At 31.4% G+C, this 15690-nt stretch overlaps 1 protein-coding gene and 1 non-coding gene across 16 annotated transcripts in view; both read left to right on the top strand.

The window, feature by feature from the left end:
- Positions 1 to 15690, top strand: part of LOC122506151 (protein groucho-like) — a 66564-nt gene that overhangs the window by 27852 nt on the left and 23022 nt on the right. For 13 of the 15 annotated variants that reach the window (XM_043618169.1, XM_043618163.1, XM_043618173.1 and 10 more), the window contains 3 exons: positions 7816 to 7922; positions 8630 to 8708; positions 13651 to 13695. In XM_043618169.1, the coding sequence (XP_043474104.1) occupies positions 7903 to 7922; positions 8630 to 8708; positions 13651 to 13695 (144 nt within the window). In that variant the 5' untranslated portion in view covers positions 7816 to 7902. The remainder of the gene's footprint in view (positions 1 to 7815; positions 7923 to 8629; positions 8709 to 13650; positions 13696 to 15690) is intronic. The other 2 variants (XM_043618168.1, XM_043618166.1) reach the window with 1 other exon arrangement.
- Trnae-cuc lies at positions 2842 to 2913 on the top strand. Its single transcript has one exon. It is a non-coding gene; the product is annotated as a tRNA-Glu (tRNA).

Genomic DNA, 15690 nt, shown 5'->3' with positions numbered 1-15690 from the left:
TGATAAAATGATAAAACATTCATGGTTTACACGTTCTTTTAATGCTCGCGTGCCATTCATGCTGAATATAGAAGAGCTGTTTGCTTTTTTTATTTCCACATGGCGGATAATCGATATGTTCATTAATTTCACATTTATTGAAGGAACAATACACCTAATCATTGTTCACTTGCATTATTTTGTTTGCACTAAAATAGTATAACGGTAAAATTTGGATGATGCAAATGGATTTCCATTGTTGTATCGCGATTATATGATTTCTTTTTTCTTGCTTTTTAAGGTCTTTGGAGATATGTTTTGAGGTCAAGGAGATGTGGTTCGGTTTTGGTGCAGGTCGAATTCTCGAGATTAACTGCCCATTGTTGGTGCACTTGATGTATATACTTTACATGTGTGCTAAATACGTAAGGTCAAGCGTTATACATAGAGAAATGTACTCGAACATGCTCTCACTTGCGCTTTATCAAAGTGCTGTGAGATAGTTTACAGCACCATATGCCGACTTGCCGACAGAGAGGTCGAGTTATGTCCGCTATATTCCTGTATCGCTTTTCTCCTACACATACATATTGTGCCTCATGTCATCATCCATTGTAAATCAAATCCTTTTCTACATTTATCTAAATTCATCTCAATTTATCAAAATTAAAACGTAGCGTTGAATTTTTGAAAAAATATTCTAAATTCATTAGCCACAGAACAAAAATTGATATAACGGAATTAAATTACTTTTATTGATGTACTTGGTTATAAGAATGTTTTTAAACTTTCTCGGCATTTAACTGTAAAAAAGACTTATGAGTGTAGTTGGGTCATTGGTCGTGACAACAAGTCAAGTTCATTGCTGTATATTATTCCGTACTATTGTTATAATATGGCCTTTTTGACATCTATAGGACAGGTATTGTCTGCCTGAATAGACTCGCAAAATATTCTTCTTCAGATAATATTTTCTTTATAATATTTTTCAATTTACAATATCTTCTTATTTATACATCGAAAAAAAATTATGCTTGTTCGTCTTCTAAAATCCTTTTAAATTCTATTCTTGAATTAAGAACATTATACTCTTCATCGGAGAGTATTTCCTTTCGTTTTAAGATGAATATTGGATTGGACTGAAAATAAGAATTATTTTTTACAGTGTAAGGGGGGGGGGTAGGAATATACACTAGGGTTAATTTTAAAAGATAAAAAATGTTTAAATTAAGCCAGAGATATTGCAACAATAATATTTCTCCTTGCAGTGAGAAAATATTTATATTTATAAGGCTGGTCGCTCAGTGTTCTCTTCCTTAGAGCAATGTGTCGCAAATGATGATTCTCCTCTCTCTTGTTCTTTCGGCCTTTCTTTCTTTCTGATTCCCTTTGAGTGTCTTCTTTTTTTTCTATCTTTACCCTTCTCCCTCTGATATGATTTATGACGCCGGTTTCAAAGGAGGTAGTTACAAGAACCTATATAGGAAAAGAGGAGTTTGATATTCTTTGAAAACATAGCCACACACTAAAAACCCATTAAATGTATTTCTCTTTTACTTTTTCATCATCACTTGATAAATTTTTTCTTTATTACAATCCAAATCGTTGGGAAAGCAAATTTATTTATAGACAGATGAAATTTCTTATTTTCTTTAAGAAAAAATTTTGAAAAAAGTTTTTAGAATATTTCTTAAATTACAAAAAGTTATGTTACATAACGTCAACATTAATTTTAAAAAATTCTATATTGCCTGAATATTACCTGGACTTTGTATTCGATTTTGACGTTTCCTTTAAATTTGATTTTGACTTTGATAGTCAACGTCAAATTATACATGTCAAAGTTAGAATGAAAATGAAAATCAAAGTAAAGTTTGATGTTAAAATCGAAAATCAAATTTCAAAATCGCACCTAATCTGCCCTATTTTTAAAAAAAAGAAATTTTGTTTAAATTGACTTTTGAAGAAGTGACCAATTTGGCTCTCGTTTAAGAGGAAAATTGGCTGGCATAATCGTAACAATTAATCAAATGCTTGTAAGGATTTTATAATGAAATGCTTTTGCGAGGCTCGATACTTGATAAGCCATCCCTTAATTATCGTATGAAGTGATTAAAGTAGAAATCAAGAATATAGAGGATGGTATGAAAGCATACCGTGACTGCAATATAGAAAGGAAGGAAGGAAGTGTAAGATTATTTGTGTATGAGTGAGAGAGTTGGAGGGGGGATGAATTATCTGTGGTAAGAAGTGAAGGGGGGTGGCTGTGATGGGCGAAGATTCCAAGAGAAAGGGAAGGTTCTGAGCACGCGATAGAATGCTTGTCAGCCAGAGGTGCGCAATCGGTATTTCTGAGGATCTGCGACTCTCTCTCTCTCTCTCTCTCTCTCCTCACCCCCCTTCGTTACCACGCGCGAAACATCAAAGGCCCCGTATATAAAACGAAAGGTCACTCGTTTACCACTGTCACGATCTTCATGGATTGTCCCTCTCCTTTGGTTCTTCTATTTCTACAACGTATATAAAAGTCACTCTATATCAGATCTACGTGTTTTGGTTTAATTAAGTTCAGACCGTCCTCTGCCGAGTGGAACCATCTGTCTTGAAAAGAGGGGCGGGGGGCATCACTCGGAAAATCAATTCTAGCATAACATCGTTACTCGATTCTATTTGAGTGTCGTACACCTATATATGTGCACACTTGGAATACGCTTCTCATGGTGGTATATAAATATTCAATGAATCACTCGGGACTATTTTGCTTTTTTGCCTTGTTGGGTTGGGTAATAGTTTCTTTAGTATAGTTCCTGTTTGGAGGTGTTTTCCAGTTATCGTAATGAAAGAGAGAGGAGCATCCCATCCTCCGATATGGTCTAGTGGCTAGGATACCTGGCTCTCACCCAGGAGGCTCGGGTTCGATTCCCGGTATCGGAAACTTTTTTTTTTAATTTTTAGTTAAATTAACTAAGTTGTTTGGCATTATTTTTTTTATATTGTTTTGTATTAGTTCCGACTTAATAGGAGGCTAATTTTCAGTATTGATTTTAATACTGAAAAAACGTTGGTCGAGAAGACGACTTAATTCCCTTCCATCATAGTGCATCACAGTAAAAATAAGTTAAATTCCCTTTTTATCCCAACGTACTTGTCACATGCGCCAATGAATATAAACGTGAACCGGTTTCTATAAACACCTCTGATATACATCATCACATGCAAATCCCTTGAGTATATGCTTGTTTGTAAAATTCAAAATCACACACTGTTTACATATGTGTTGACACGTGAGCACTTTTTCACGTGTTTTATTATATGCAGAAAAATATTGCATTTGTCAAAGAAAGAAAAACTGAAAAGACGCAAAAAGACACAAGCAATAAAGCAAAAAACATGAAATAATTCAAAATTATGTATTTGGAGAATGTTACAATAAACTTTGAGCCAACTACTTCTCATAGTGTACTTAATTATGCACATTCCACAAAATAATTATCGAATATTTTCGGATTTGGAAAATAAAGCATAGAAATTACGTGAATATTAATAAACTCTTCCTAATATTTAATCAATTGGCAGAATAATTGGATTTCAAATATAATATATTAAAGATTTGAATAAGGTATTAAATAAAGTATTGAATAATAATTTTGTACCTATATATAATTCAGAAACGAGAAAAAAGTTTTTTTTTGCAGTTAAAGCCAATGGTCTTTAATACGTGATATCATTTACAATTAATCACGTAAGCGGGAAGAAAATTTAGATTCGCGGGGCGCGCTTTATATACATATATAGACGCTAAAACTGCTGCGTGAAGGGTAGTATCAAATATACAATTGAGTTAACTGTTGAAACAACCTGTTCGATGACTATTTCGTTTGATGATTGCAACAAGTGAAGCGACCCCGGTTTTACTCCACCTCTTCTAACCATTCCTCCATAACACCTGAATTCAACAAGTGGCCAAATCATTCTCTTCGTGATTGTCCAAAAATTAAAAAAACAAAAATTATTCTTCGCATACTGTCAAAGTTTTTTCGAAACAGTTTTTATCATTTTGTGATTCTCACTTGCAGAGAATCATTCACGTACAGTTGACGTATAACTTTCCCTGAATAATTTTCAAAGTTATACTATATCGAAATAAATAATCAGATGCCAAAGCATATTGAAAATGATTTAATTATTATGTATCCAAAATTAAATACAATATGACAAGAAAGAATTAACAACACATTCTTATCGTATGTAAAATTCTTATAAAAGAAAATAAAAATGTGCATTACAATGTAATTCGGATATTATTGACTGAGTAATTATTTTTATACAATATTGTATACACATAATTAGAAAGACATGTGTGAATATGGCTGAATTGTATGTGATGTGATTTTAATGATCGAGTCCATTATACTAATTTACGAATACGTGACCACACGTGTTTCTATTCGAGTTGTAAGAAAGAGAGAGAGAGAGAAAAAAAAATGCTTCGTACATGCTCCTTTTTTTATTGCTGTAGGCATAGGGCACGAAATTCTCGCTGTTATTAATTTCCACTGTGTCGTGACCGTTTATCTTACTCACGCACTTGTCCCACCACCGCGACTCAATTATTTCTCCTCAGGCAAAATGAAGCGACGAACAATCGTTGAATATGACAAATAAAAATATTGTCATTTTCAAAACAGAATGTTATATAGGAATTTCGTTGAATTACCCTAAATTGAATTGATTTCTATATAATATGACAATAAAATTAGATTATTATTTATTATTTCCATAATTATAATAATACAATTAGATTACTTTTTTATTTGAATTTATTTTAGGGTTCATAAATTCTTTTTTATTGACAAATCATTCGTCAGAATAGAAAGTTATTCGTTCTATGGAAATAATAGAAATAAATTTTGGTTAATTTGATAAATTATGGGTCGTCCATATACCACGTGGACATTTTTTAGGCACTTTTTGACCCCCCCCCCCCCTCCCCCCTAAACTGTCCACGTGGTATATGGACGACCCCTTCCCAGCTGAAAAAGTTCTATAGAATTTCACTAGAACGATTCTATAGAATTTCTACATGAATTCTACTAAATTTAAGTGATTTTTAATAAGAAAGAATACAAAATTTCTAAAAGTCTGTAATTTGATTAAAAAAGAACAAAAAGTTCGTAAATTGAACGATATAATTTGGAGAATTTTAGAGAAATTACAAATGATTGAAAAATTAAATTGTTTTCAAAAGTAATAAAATTCTTCGTAGAAATTCAATTATGTTGAAAAAAATTTAAATATTCTCTTGAAAATTTCAATTATTTTTATAAATAATAAAATTCTTCTCCGAAATTCAAAATTATTTTCAAAAATTTTAATAAAAGTCTTGGCAAAATTTCTATTATATTCAAAAATTTTCCTCAATTGAATGATTTTCAATATATCTATAGGTATTATTTAAATAAAATTTTCCAAAAAATTTAAATATTTAAATTTTTTTTAATCAAACTCTACCCTTACATTCAATTATTTTTATAAAATAATAAATTTTACAAAAATTCAATTATTTACAAATTTATTACAAATTTCTTCGCAATATAATTCAAATATTTTTCTACACATAATAAAATTTTTACATAAATTGAATTATTTTTCTAAATAATAAAATTCTTTTTAGGAATTCAATTATTTCCATAAATAGTAAAACTCATCGCTGAAATTCAATTATTTTTAATAAAATTTTAATTGAATTCCTCGATAAATGTAATTATTATTCAAAATTTCATTAAAATTCGTCAAACGAATTCATTTATTTAAAAATTTGTTTTGACAAATTTCTTTATGAGAATTGAATTTTAAGAAAACATTCAAATATTCAATACATTATTCTTTTCTATTTAAATAATTAAATTCTAGTAGAATCTTTTAATAAAAATTGATTTAAACATGAATTTTAGTTAAAAACAAATGAATTTGAAAATTTTCAAAAAACTATTTTAAAAATTATTAAAAATAATGGATTTCTAGAAAAACATTAATTAATACTAACAAAATTTAATTATGTTCAAAAACAGTAAAATTCTTCTTAGGAATTCAATTATTTAAAAAGATGTTGATAAAATTCTTTATGAGAATTTGAATTTTAAGAAAGATTCAAATATTCAATGAATTATTTTTCTATATTTAAATAATTAAATTCTAATAGAGATTTCTAATAAAAATTAATTTAAAATTCAATCTCAGTTAAAATTTCAGATAATAATAATTGAATATTGAAAGCAATATATAGCGTGAATTTTTAGAAATAATTGAATTTTGAAATTAATTTTTTTTTGAAAAAGTGTAATTGATTTTTTTTTATATTAGATATTTGAAGTTTTTATTTTCTAATATATATTTAATTGAAGAATTTACGAATAATTGAAATTTGTAAAATTAAATATTGTAAATAAATGAATTTTAAAAATTGACGAAGTATTTTTTGGAAAATTAATTGATTTAAAGAAAAATCTTAGTGAAAAATTCTTTAAAATAATAATTGAATTGAAATGATAAAAATAATTTTGAAGAAGTACAATATTCTCATAATATAAAATAATGATTTTATTAATCGATTTCTTCATGTTTTACAGTTATGAAAAAATTTAATTTATACTTTTAAGTAAAATGTTCACTTATTTGACTCGAATTCTTTCCTAAAATCTTTTCCCTAAAATTTTTCATATAAATTAAATGTAAAATTTAATTACACAATAATATAATGTTGAAAAATATTATTTCACGAATTTAAATTTTTTCTAATTAAAAATCACTAAAATTTACACAGTAAAAAGTAAATCTTAATTTAAGAGATGCCTTAAATTCAACACTGTCTGCTATAATGTTAAAGGATACGAAAAACGTGCGTAAATTCAACATTGACTGTCTTAAAAATGTTGCATCTTAATTTAAGGCAGCTTTCGTGCCTTAAAATAAGATTTTCTTTTTACTGTGTAGTAAAATTCATGTAGAAATTCTATAGAATCATTCTAGTGAAATTCTGTAGAACATTCACTAGAATTCATATATAGAATGATTCTAGTGAAATTCTATAGAACTTTTTCAGCTGGGTTACCTGTTTCGATAGTAAGATGTTCGTAATTAAATGTTTTCAAATTGGTAATTAATTGAGTCTTTGATTAGTAATAAATTAAATGAAAAAATTAATTTGTTCAGAATACATGCCGGGTGTGGTTTTTCAACATGTCTGCGGATCATAAAAGTTAGTTTCTATTAAATTGAAAAATTACCTGCCGTCATTTGTGCGGGATATCAGTAATTCAGTGTTTTCAGTTTGGTTTTGAGTCTTAAATTAGTAAATCATTTTAAATATTTAATTTGTAATTCAGAATACATTACGGGGATATTTTTATATAAAATATCAGTATCATCAAAATTATTTTCGATTGATTTTAATAAATTTGCCTTGGCGAATTGCTAAAAAAAATCTGAATCCTGTTGGTTGTTTCAGCAACTTGATTGCCTCAGATTCTAAAGATAAACTAAAGTTTATCCGATTGTTTGGAACACCAAAAGAATCGTCGTTTTCTTTCAATAGACGCATCTAAACATTTGTTTTATTGCACTGATAATAATTAAAGGAAAAGTTAATATTTATTTATCTCTGACAAAATTACTCGGGCGAGACGGAATGACAAATAGAAGTCAGTTTATAAATTTTGGTCAAGGTGGATACTTATATTTAAAATTGTGAAATTGTGTTTTGCAGCTATATTCTTGTTGTGAATATTGTTTTATATATGTGTGTACTAATCGAATTTTTCTTTGGTCTTGTTTCAGGGTGGCGGAGGAAGCGGTGGGGCTGCGGGAGGTTTGAAGTTCACGGTGGATGCCACTTGTGAGAGAATCAAAGAGGAATTCAATTACATGCAGCAACAGTACCATTCGTGAGTTTTTTTTCTCCACATGTATATAGATATATTTTGATATATACCTTGTATCTTTTCTTTCTCCGGTCCGTCTCTCTTTCTTCGCACTTTGCGCTCGCCGCCCCTCGCCCCCTCACCACCGGTTTCGCTTTGCTTATTGACGCCAACGTTTCTCATCCTCCTTTAGCCTCGAAAGCACCTTTACCTCCATCACCGTTCACAACACCCTCTGACACCCTCTGACACCCTCTGACACCCTTCCCTACAAACTGATGCAGTTCAACTTTTTCCATTTTATAAAGGTATATATATACACATCTCTCCTTCTCCTTCTCCGTCTGTCTCTCTTTTGTAAATTTCTTACTCTTTTTATAAATTTGTTTTTATTTGTCATATACTATTCCTGTCTCTCTTTCTCGTCGTGTTTTTTCTCCATCTTCTTTTTTTCTAGAAAAAAAGTACTTTCCACCCCCATCCCCATCTCCTTTTCCACCCCCAAGTTTCTCTGGTATATTCACCAGCGTTCACGCTCCCGGGAGGTTACTTCTCTTGCTTTCGAATAATTCGAAACGTTGAAAATCCCCAGAGCAGAACGCGAAGGAACGAGAGAGGGCAAACAACACCACCACACGAATTCACACACGAGTACACGTATATATATATATATATATATTGACTAACCTTATAATACGCGTGTCACTTATCTTTTCTTTTTTACGTTCTAGGTTGAAAATGGATTTCGAGAAGCTCGCAAACGAGAAGAATGACTTGCAACGGCATTATACAATGGTTAGAGATTACGTCGTGAGTATTATACATTTTTTAGTACCATTTGTTTCAACAGATTACTGGTAAATATGGTATATTTCAAAAAAAAAAAAATCTTTTTCAAACTTATTGAAAATGTTCTATTGTAGTTTTAAAGAAAAAATTATCCAAATTCAGGCCTTGGACATAAGAATTTTATTACATACTTTTAAAAATAATTGAACTTTTGCAATGATTTGTAATTTCTCTAAAATAGTAAAATTGTACAATTTACGAATTTTTCATTCTTCTTGAATCAAATTATGGACTTAATAGACGTTTTTTAAAAAAACAGACTTTTGCGCGATTTACGGAACTATAGTTCGAGCCCTGTATTAAAGAAAATTATTTAGAAGTATACATATTCGAATTTATTGACTTTTCGCGACTCTTTTGAAAATGAAAATCTATCCAAGGTCTGCATGTGGCATAATATTAATTGCATTTCAGCTTTTTTTGTTCAAGTTTCAATGTACATCATACTGTTTATTTTAGCGAGAAATATTGAAGGTGATGGAAATAGTTTTTAATGACTGTAAACTCAAATTTTGATCACAATTTTCACTGAATGTAAACTGTTGACTATTGGCACTAGTATGTATAAGCATAACTTAATATTAATGCATGCACGTATACTTTTTTTATTTTTCCCTTAAAAAGTAACTTTAAATCTGAATTAGTGAACTGATGAACAGAAGTTCCTCTTATAGTACTTTTCATGAACGTTTTTCTCAACTTTGAAATATGACTAAATAATTTCTAGTACAATTATATAACTGAACCATTTGGTAGACTATTTTTTTTTAGTATTAGTTGACTTATTCAGATTTTAGAGGTAAATAATTTTTTCCAAGAAAGAAAACTAATAAAATTGTTCAGTTTTGTTTCCTGAAAAAATTTCAATTATATTCTATTATTGTATTATTTTCAATTACACATTTATTTCTGATAGTAGATAAATTTAGAAAGGTTTAATTATTAAAAGTAGATAATACTTTTTTACACTAATTATTGTAGAAGGTATTTTTAAAACTCGTAAATCGAAGCGAAAGTTTTTTTTTCTCTTTGTCTCCCCAATTACAAATCTGATCCGTTTTTCGGTAATAAATATTCAACAGGTTTAATTAGAAGTATTCAATACAAAAGCAGCTTTGTAATTAATTCAGAGCAAATTGATTCTTCCGAAATTATAGTAAATGTTCAAACTAACATATATATGTATACATACAAAATGGGGAATGTTAGAGTCAAGTATTCATTGAACTCTCGCGCCAGAAAAATTGTTGACCTCGATAAACAACTTGCGTGGGAGAGAAAAGTATAATTGAAATTAAGAACTCTATGGATTGTATCACGGCACAATATTTCACATAAACGACAGTTTAAAATTAACTTTATAGGACAATTATTTGATAAGAGTCGAATACAAGTTTTTCTTTTATCTACACAATATTATAGGGTAACAGTTTTTCTTGTTACGAACACATTATTTATTTTTTGGCAAAATTTTACTCAATTGGGAAAATCTGTCTAGGTTTATTAATTTTTAACCCTTTAGTTCTAAAGAATTCGTTTTTTTTTATCAAGCTCACATAATCTTGAAGTGCGGAATCGAAGGTATGTGTGAGCGCAGATTTTCCAAAAATCCTCACGCACAAAAAAATATTGACAACACTCGCGGTTATTATTAAAAGAGGAACGTCAATCTCGCTGTATGTTTCGGTTTTGTATGCCATCAATAGAGATATTTATCGGAAAAAAAAAGAAATTCGAATATACCATATTAAAAACGAGGGGCAGGGGGGGTAATACTTTACAAACTATTATTCAGACTTGACTTACCGAGGTTCGAGCTTCGATTTCACGGTGTCGCTTGAAAAGTGCTAATCCCGGAAATTGAATGCTCCCAATGAAGTATTGGATTGGTTGGTGCAGTTCATTTCAATCGATTCGATCGGAGTGTAACGACTTCTCTTGCATTCGTAGGATTCATCCTCTTTTCCTCTATATATATATATCCTTCGATATCTCGTGAGCAAATACAAATGTAAATTCACACCCTCGTATTCTAAATATGTCTGTGTGTGTATGTGCAGCACTTACGTAAGCCGAACTTGTCTGACAGGATGTTATTTATCCATGCTCTATGATTGAAACCATATACACGCAGAAAATATACCAAGTACCCTTTGCGAACCATATTTGAAAGAGTACAAATTAAGACCACAGCCGAGCTATACAAGAGCCGTGCTTCTAAATTTCATTCCCGATCAAAGAATTGGTTCTCATTTTTTAACACTAAAAGTACTAAATCCTTAATTCAAGTTTTAAATTACGATTCTAGTCTTTATACAAATACGATTCTCTAACAAGGGAACATTTTTTAGTGAATTTCACTCGAAATTGAATGAAACTTGGCATATTTGAAAGTCATAAAAGATGCTTATTGACAAAAGTTAGTAAAGTATAGACAATAAGTTAAAATTAATAATATAATTGTTGGCGGCGGTACAAATGTTCTTTTTAGTTTCCCGGTATTTTTTGCAATTTTTGAAAAGGGATTCTACTTTAGGAGGACATAGAAGTCGAATTCTGTCGATGTGATTATTTGGAAATCGACATTTCGCCTCTTGCTCCCCCTCCACCCGACCACTTTCTATTTAAGGTTAAAGGCGTAACTTTAGCGAGTGGTTTGTCCCTCCTTGGAGGCAGAGTGAGACCTCAACTGCAACGAACGAAGATCCCGATATAACATCACCTTAGCCAAGAAAGCACCCTTATGCCAGCGGCTTGTGTACATCCCTGTAAACTACTACACTGATGTGACACCAAGCAAGCAACCAGGCAGCAAGCTGGGTGAGTGGGTGGAGAATAGTGCAGGGGGCATTTGAGCTGGGGTGGGTCATGGGGTTGGGAGTTGAGCCGGTAATCGATATCTCCAAAGTAAACGAAGAGAGCGTTGAGTGAGACTGAGAGAGAAAGAGAGAATGAGAGAGTGAGAGGGAATTCAAACCCGGGGACAGACGTAAAGTGGGTAGCAATAGAGAGAGAGAGAGAGAATTCAACTAAGAGGAGGATAGAGAAATAGATGTTGAGGGTTTGTTAGCCACCGGCAACTAATATACTTGTAGAAACAGTATCTATCTATAATATCTTTCATACGTACATCTCCGATATTCTAATTTTAGGATCAGACTCTAGTTTCAAGAATTAACATGAATTTAATTAGAATCTGCTTATTGTTCGTGTCATTTTTTCTTTCGTTTGTCTACTATTTTTATTTCAAACTGTAAGGTTTCATTAATTGTTCACCACATATTGTAGAACTTTTAGAGAAAATTATGCTGTTTAACAACACTGAATGAATTGAATTCAAGTCTTTGCAATAATCCCTTTGGATTGAGTTTTCTTGTTATTAATTTTAAATTGTGATAATTTTTTTAACTGTATTTTTTCTATTTGTATGATTTATATTAATTGAGTGGTTCAATGCGTGAAATTCAAAAAGTTTTTGTTTTATAATTTTAGCATTTTTGTGCATAGGCATTTTTGGGAAATCTACTTACAGATACCTCGGATTCCGCAATTCAAGATTATGTGGAATTGGTATAAAAGGAAAAAATAAATAAACATTTCGGCAAGTCTCGCTACTTTCGACATATACAGGTAACTGCTTAAACAGCTGTCCTTCCGGTTTGCACACCTATTTAAACAGCACAACATTTCTATCATAATTTTATTAGCATAGGAGGTTTGTCGTCGAGATATAATGATGTCGATTATTGCCCAGGAAAGGTTTTCTACAATTTTCTTTTACCACCGACGGAAAAACCAAATAGACACCCCAAGCAAACGGAAGTATCCTATACATCTAATTTCAAATCGTTGTGTAGGCGCAATAAAAATTTCTCACTTTGTATTAGAGAAGTTAGCATAGGCCAAACAAAAAAAATAACTCCGAATATTATCAACTGTCTAGTTGATCGAATATCGAGGCAAATAGGAAAATGTATTTGCAAATTGATACAGAAGCAGAACAATATTGACTTCCATCACCTTATTAAAGACTGCAGAGAAAATCTTTATTGAATTACCATAAGGTTGAAATTATCAGCACGAACTCCCTTTTTTCCACTCTTGTATTGAATTCCACTCGCCGAGCTATGTAAAAAGTTCTCGACATATCTATATCGGTATATTTACAAATTCTGATATACAGAGATGATAGTATAGACCAAAGTGAATCTTCAAACCAGGTCTGCATAGCTTGATACGTTTTCTATTCAATATTGTTTCTCTATATGATGCTTCGGCTTTTTCGAAATTTCAAATATAGTGCTTGTTCGATGATGCGGATGAAAAGGTATAGCTGGAGAGTCTCATGCCAGAGGAAATTCAAGTTATAGTTTGTCAATGGAAATAAACAAATTTCAGTATTACTACCTGCGCAGTCTTTCAATTTATACATATACAGAGGATTACAAAAATTTTTATTTAACTTCGATGAGTTTATTTGATGAATTTTTTTTAACTATTCCAAACTTTTCAGTTTTAGCCGCACACTCAGAATCGGTAAATACATATTTTCTAATATTTTGTTTTCGTAAATCCGCATTAATGTTATTGTGTATATTCATAAACGGTAGTTGCGAAATCTAGTACGACATTAAGGTCCGTAAACTCCAACTCCCAAAGGTGGCAGTAGATGTAGGGATAAAAATAAATTAAAAGCAGTTGGGTCTGGCATTAGATCACCAAAATGACAATGCAGGTTTGATAAATTAGGACTTCGGAGTAAAATCAAAAGGAAACAATAAATTTCTAAATAGAATTGTATCGAAAAAGTATTTAGTGTTCAATAGAATAGGAGTAAAACATTTTTTAATTATTATCCATTAGCTTTATAACTTTTTATTAATGATTATCATTCTTTTTTCAGTATTACGAGATGTCCTGTGGCTTCAACATAGAAATAACTAAACAGGTGAGTAATTTTGCTTCCTTCTTGTTTACTTCATTTTCTGATTTACGAACAGTATCAAAAACCAAATTCAGGTTTCGAAGGTCCGAATAATTGCGACTATATGATACTGCACAAAGATCATAAAAGTAGATTTTAGAATTTAATATTATGAAAGTTAAGTCAATTGACTCCAGTTAACATCACTATAGTTAATAAAAATATGAACGCTATTGCACCTTGAATAGCGTATTTGATTTTATTTAAAGTATATATAGAATTCGGAAGATATTTGATAAGGGATAATTGGTTGTGTTAAAAAGTAAATACTACACTGTTTAATGATCAGGTGACAGGAGGTTCGGGTTCAAAGTGTCGGTTATAGCATTGGTCAGGAAATCGTGTAATTTTGGCTAATTAACGACGGTCCCTCGTCAGCAATCTTCTTAAAAGCAGCCTACGACCCTCCATTCCATTACGACCCTATTGCCATATAAGCGCAAGGCTAAAACTGGAACTAAACCCCGAACGAACACCTTCTCTCTCTCTCTTAGCTGCGATATTCATTAGCATTAGCGGACGATCATTTCTCACTCTTGTATATCCCAAGGGGCGTTGCTCAATAGGGTGAGAGTGCGATGACGAGAGATTACCCTAAAATTACACTAAATAGTCGCGGTATCGATGAACTTTTTTCTTATTTTTCCGGTTGTCACTTTTACTAAAAGAGACTTGATAATTATTAGTACTTAAATTAAAAAATATACCCAGTTTCTAGAGGGAGAAAAAGGTGTTGTTTTTAAGTCCACCCCAAGTTTTATTGAACAGTTAACTATTACAATTTACAACAGATAAAGCTATGTACTATTCAGAGTACGATGGCGAGCGACTATTTTTAATTGAACATTAGTTCGAATTTAAGTAAAAAAAAAGTCTATTCATTGGTGGTTTTCCTAATACATACACAGTGCAATGTATTTAATAGCAAACACACCGTCAACATCCAATAGAAGATCGTAGAATTTATACATTATCGAAATCGTCCCTTAAGACAACAATCCGAATGCAATTCACAAAAATTATTACTATATTCATTATACCTGAACTGACACATATACTTTTTGTAACCAAGACCAAAAACCAAAGGTGGTTTCGCGCACCAGCAGACGTTTAACACCAACACCAATCAAAAATACTAGCCGCGCACATGGACCGGAATCAACTGTCAGCTAGATAAAACGAATTATGGTTAGAGTCCCAGGCCCAATCTTACAAAAAAGCATTGCTCGGGCTTTCTGGTGCTTGACACACAATTAAAAAATAAGGGCAGGATTCTCTTTTTTCGAAAAAAAAAAGAAATACGAAGAGGCAGTTGAAGATTGTGTAATTAATGCGCGAGATAATTGTTTAATGACATTTGTGGAGTAGGCACTTGCTTTATATATATAGAAAGAGAAGGGGCGTGGTGGGAGTTGAAATGTGAAAATGTTGAAAGAGAGTGGTTGTCGAGACAAATATAAATTTTCGTGGCGCATTTCTGTAATCCTTTTCAATTTAATTCCCGAATGAAAACAATCTTCCCTTGCGAAGTTAGACTTTGCCCTTTTGTACCTTTTTACTCTATTGCAAGACCCCTTTACCGTCAACAATTTCTCCGTCTTCTGCTCTTGGGAATTTTTGCCACCCTCGTCTCGCTTCATTTCGGCTCTTCTTCTTCTTCTTCTTCTGCAGCAGCGTCCTTTTTCTCTTTATTTTCCCGACATTTAGGATTTTCATCTTTTGTACGCTATTCTCCTGTTTTTTCTAAATTCTTTTTACTTGTCGTTGTTTCTGGTTCAGAAATATTTGTACCACTTTAATTTTATGAAATAAATAAAATAATTTACTAAATATTGTGATACAAAACCATTACGTTACGGTGACTATTAAAAAGGTACATTCTCTGTTTTCTACCAAAGCACAAAGGCCAAACGTAAACATGCTAAGCTCGAAATGGTGGCCTGGAAAAGTAACGACTGT

The sequence above is a fragment of the Leptopilina heterotoma genome, unplaced genomic scaffold, assembly GCF_015476425.1.
Source record: "Leptopilina heterotoma isolate Lh14 unplaced genomic scaffold, ASM1547642v1 Lhet_397, whole genome shotgun sequence".
Taxonomy (NCBI): Eukaryota; Metazoa; Arthropoda; class Insecta; order Hymenoptera; family Figitidae; genus Leptopilina; species Leptopilina heterotoma.
This window is presented reverse-complemented; position numbering and strand designations above follow the sequence as displayed.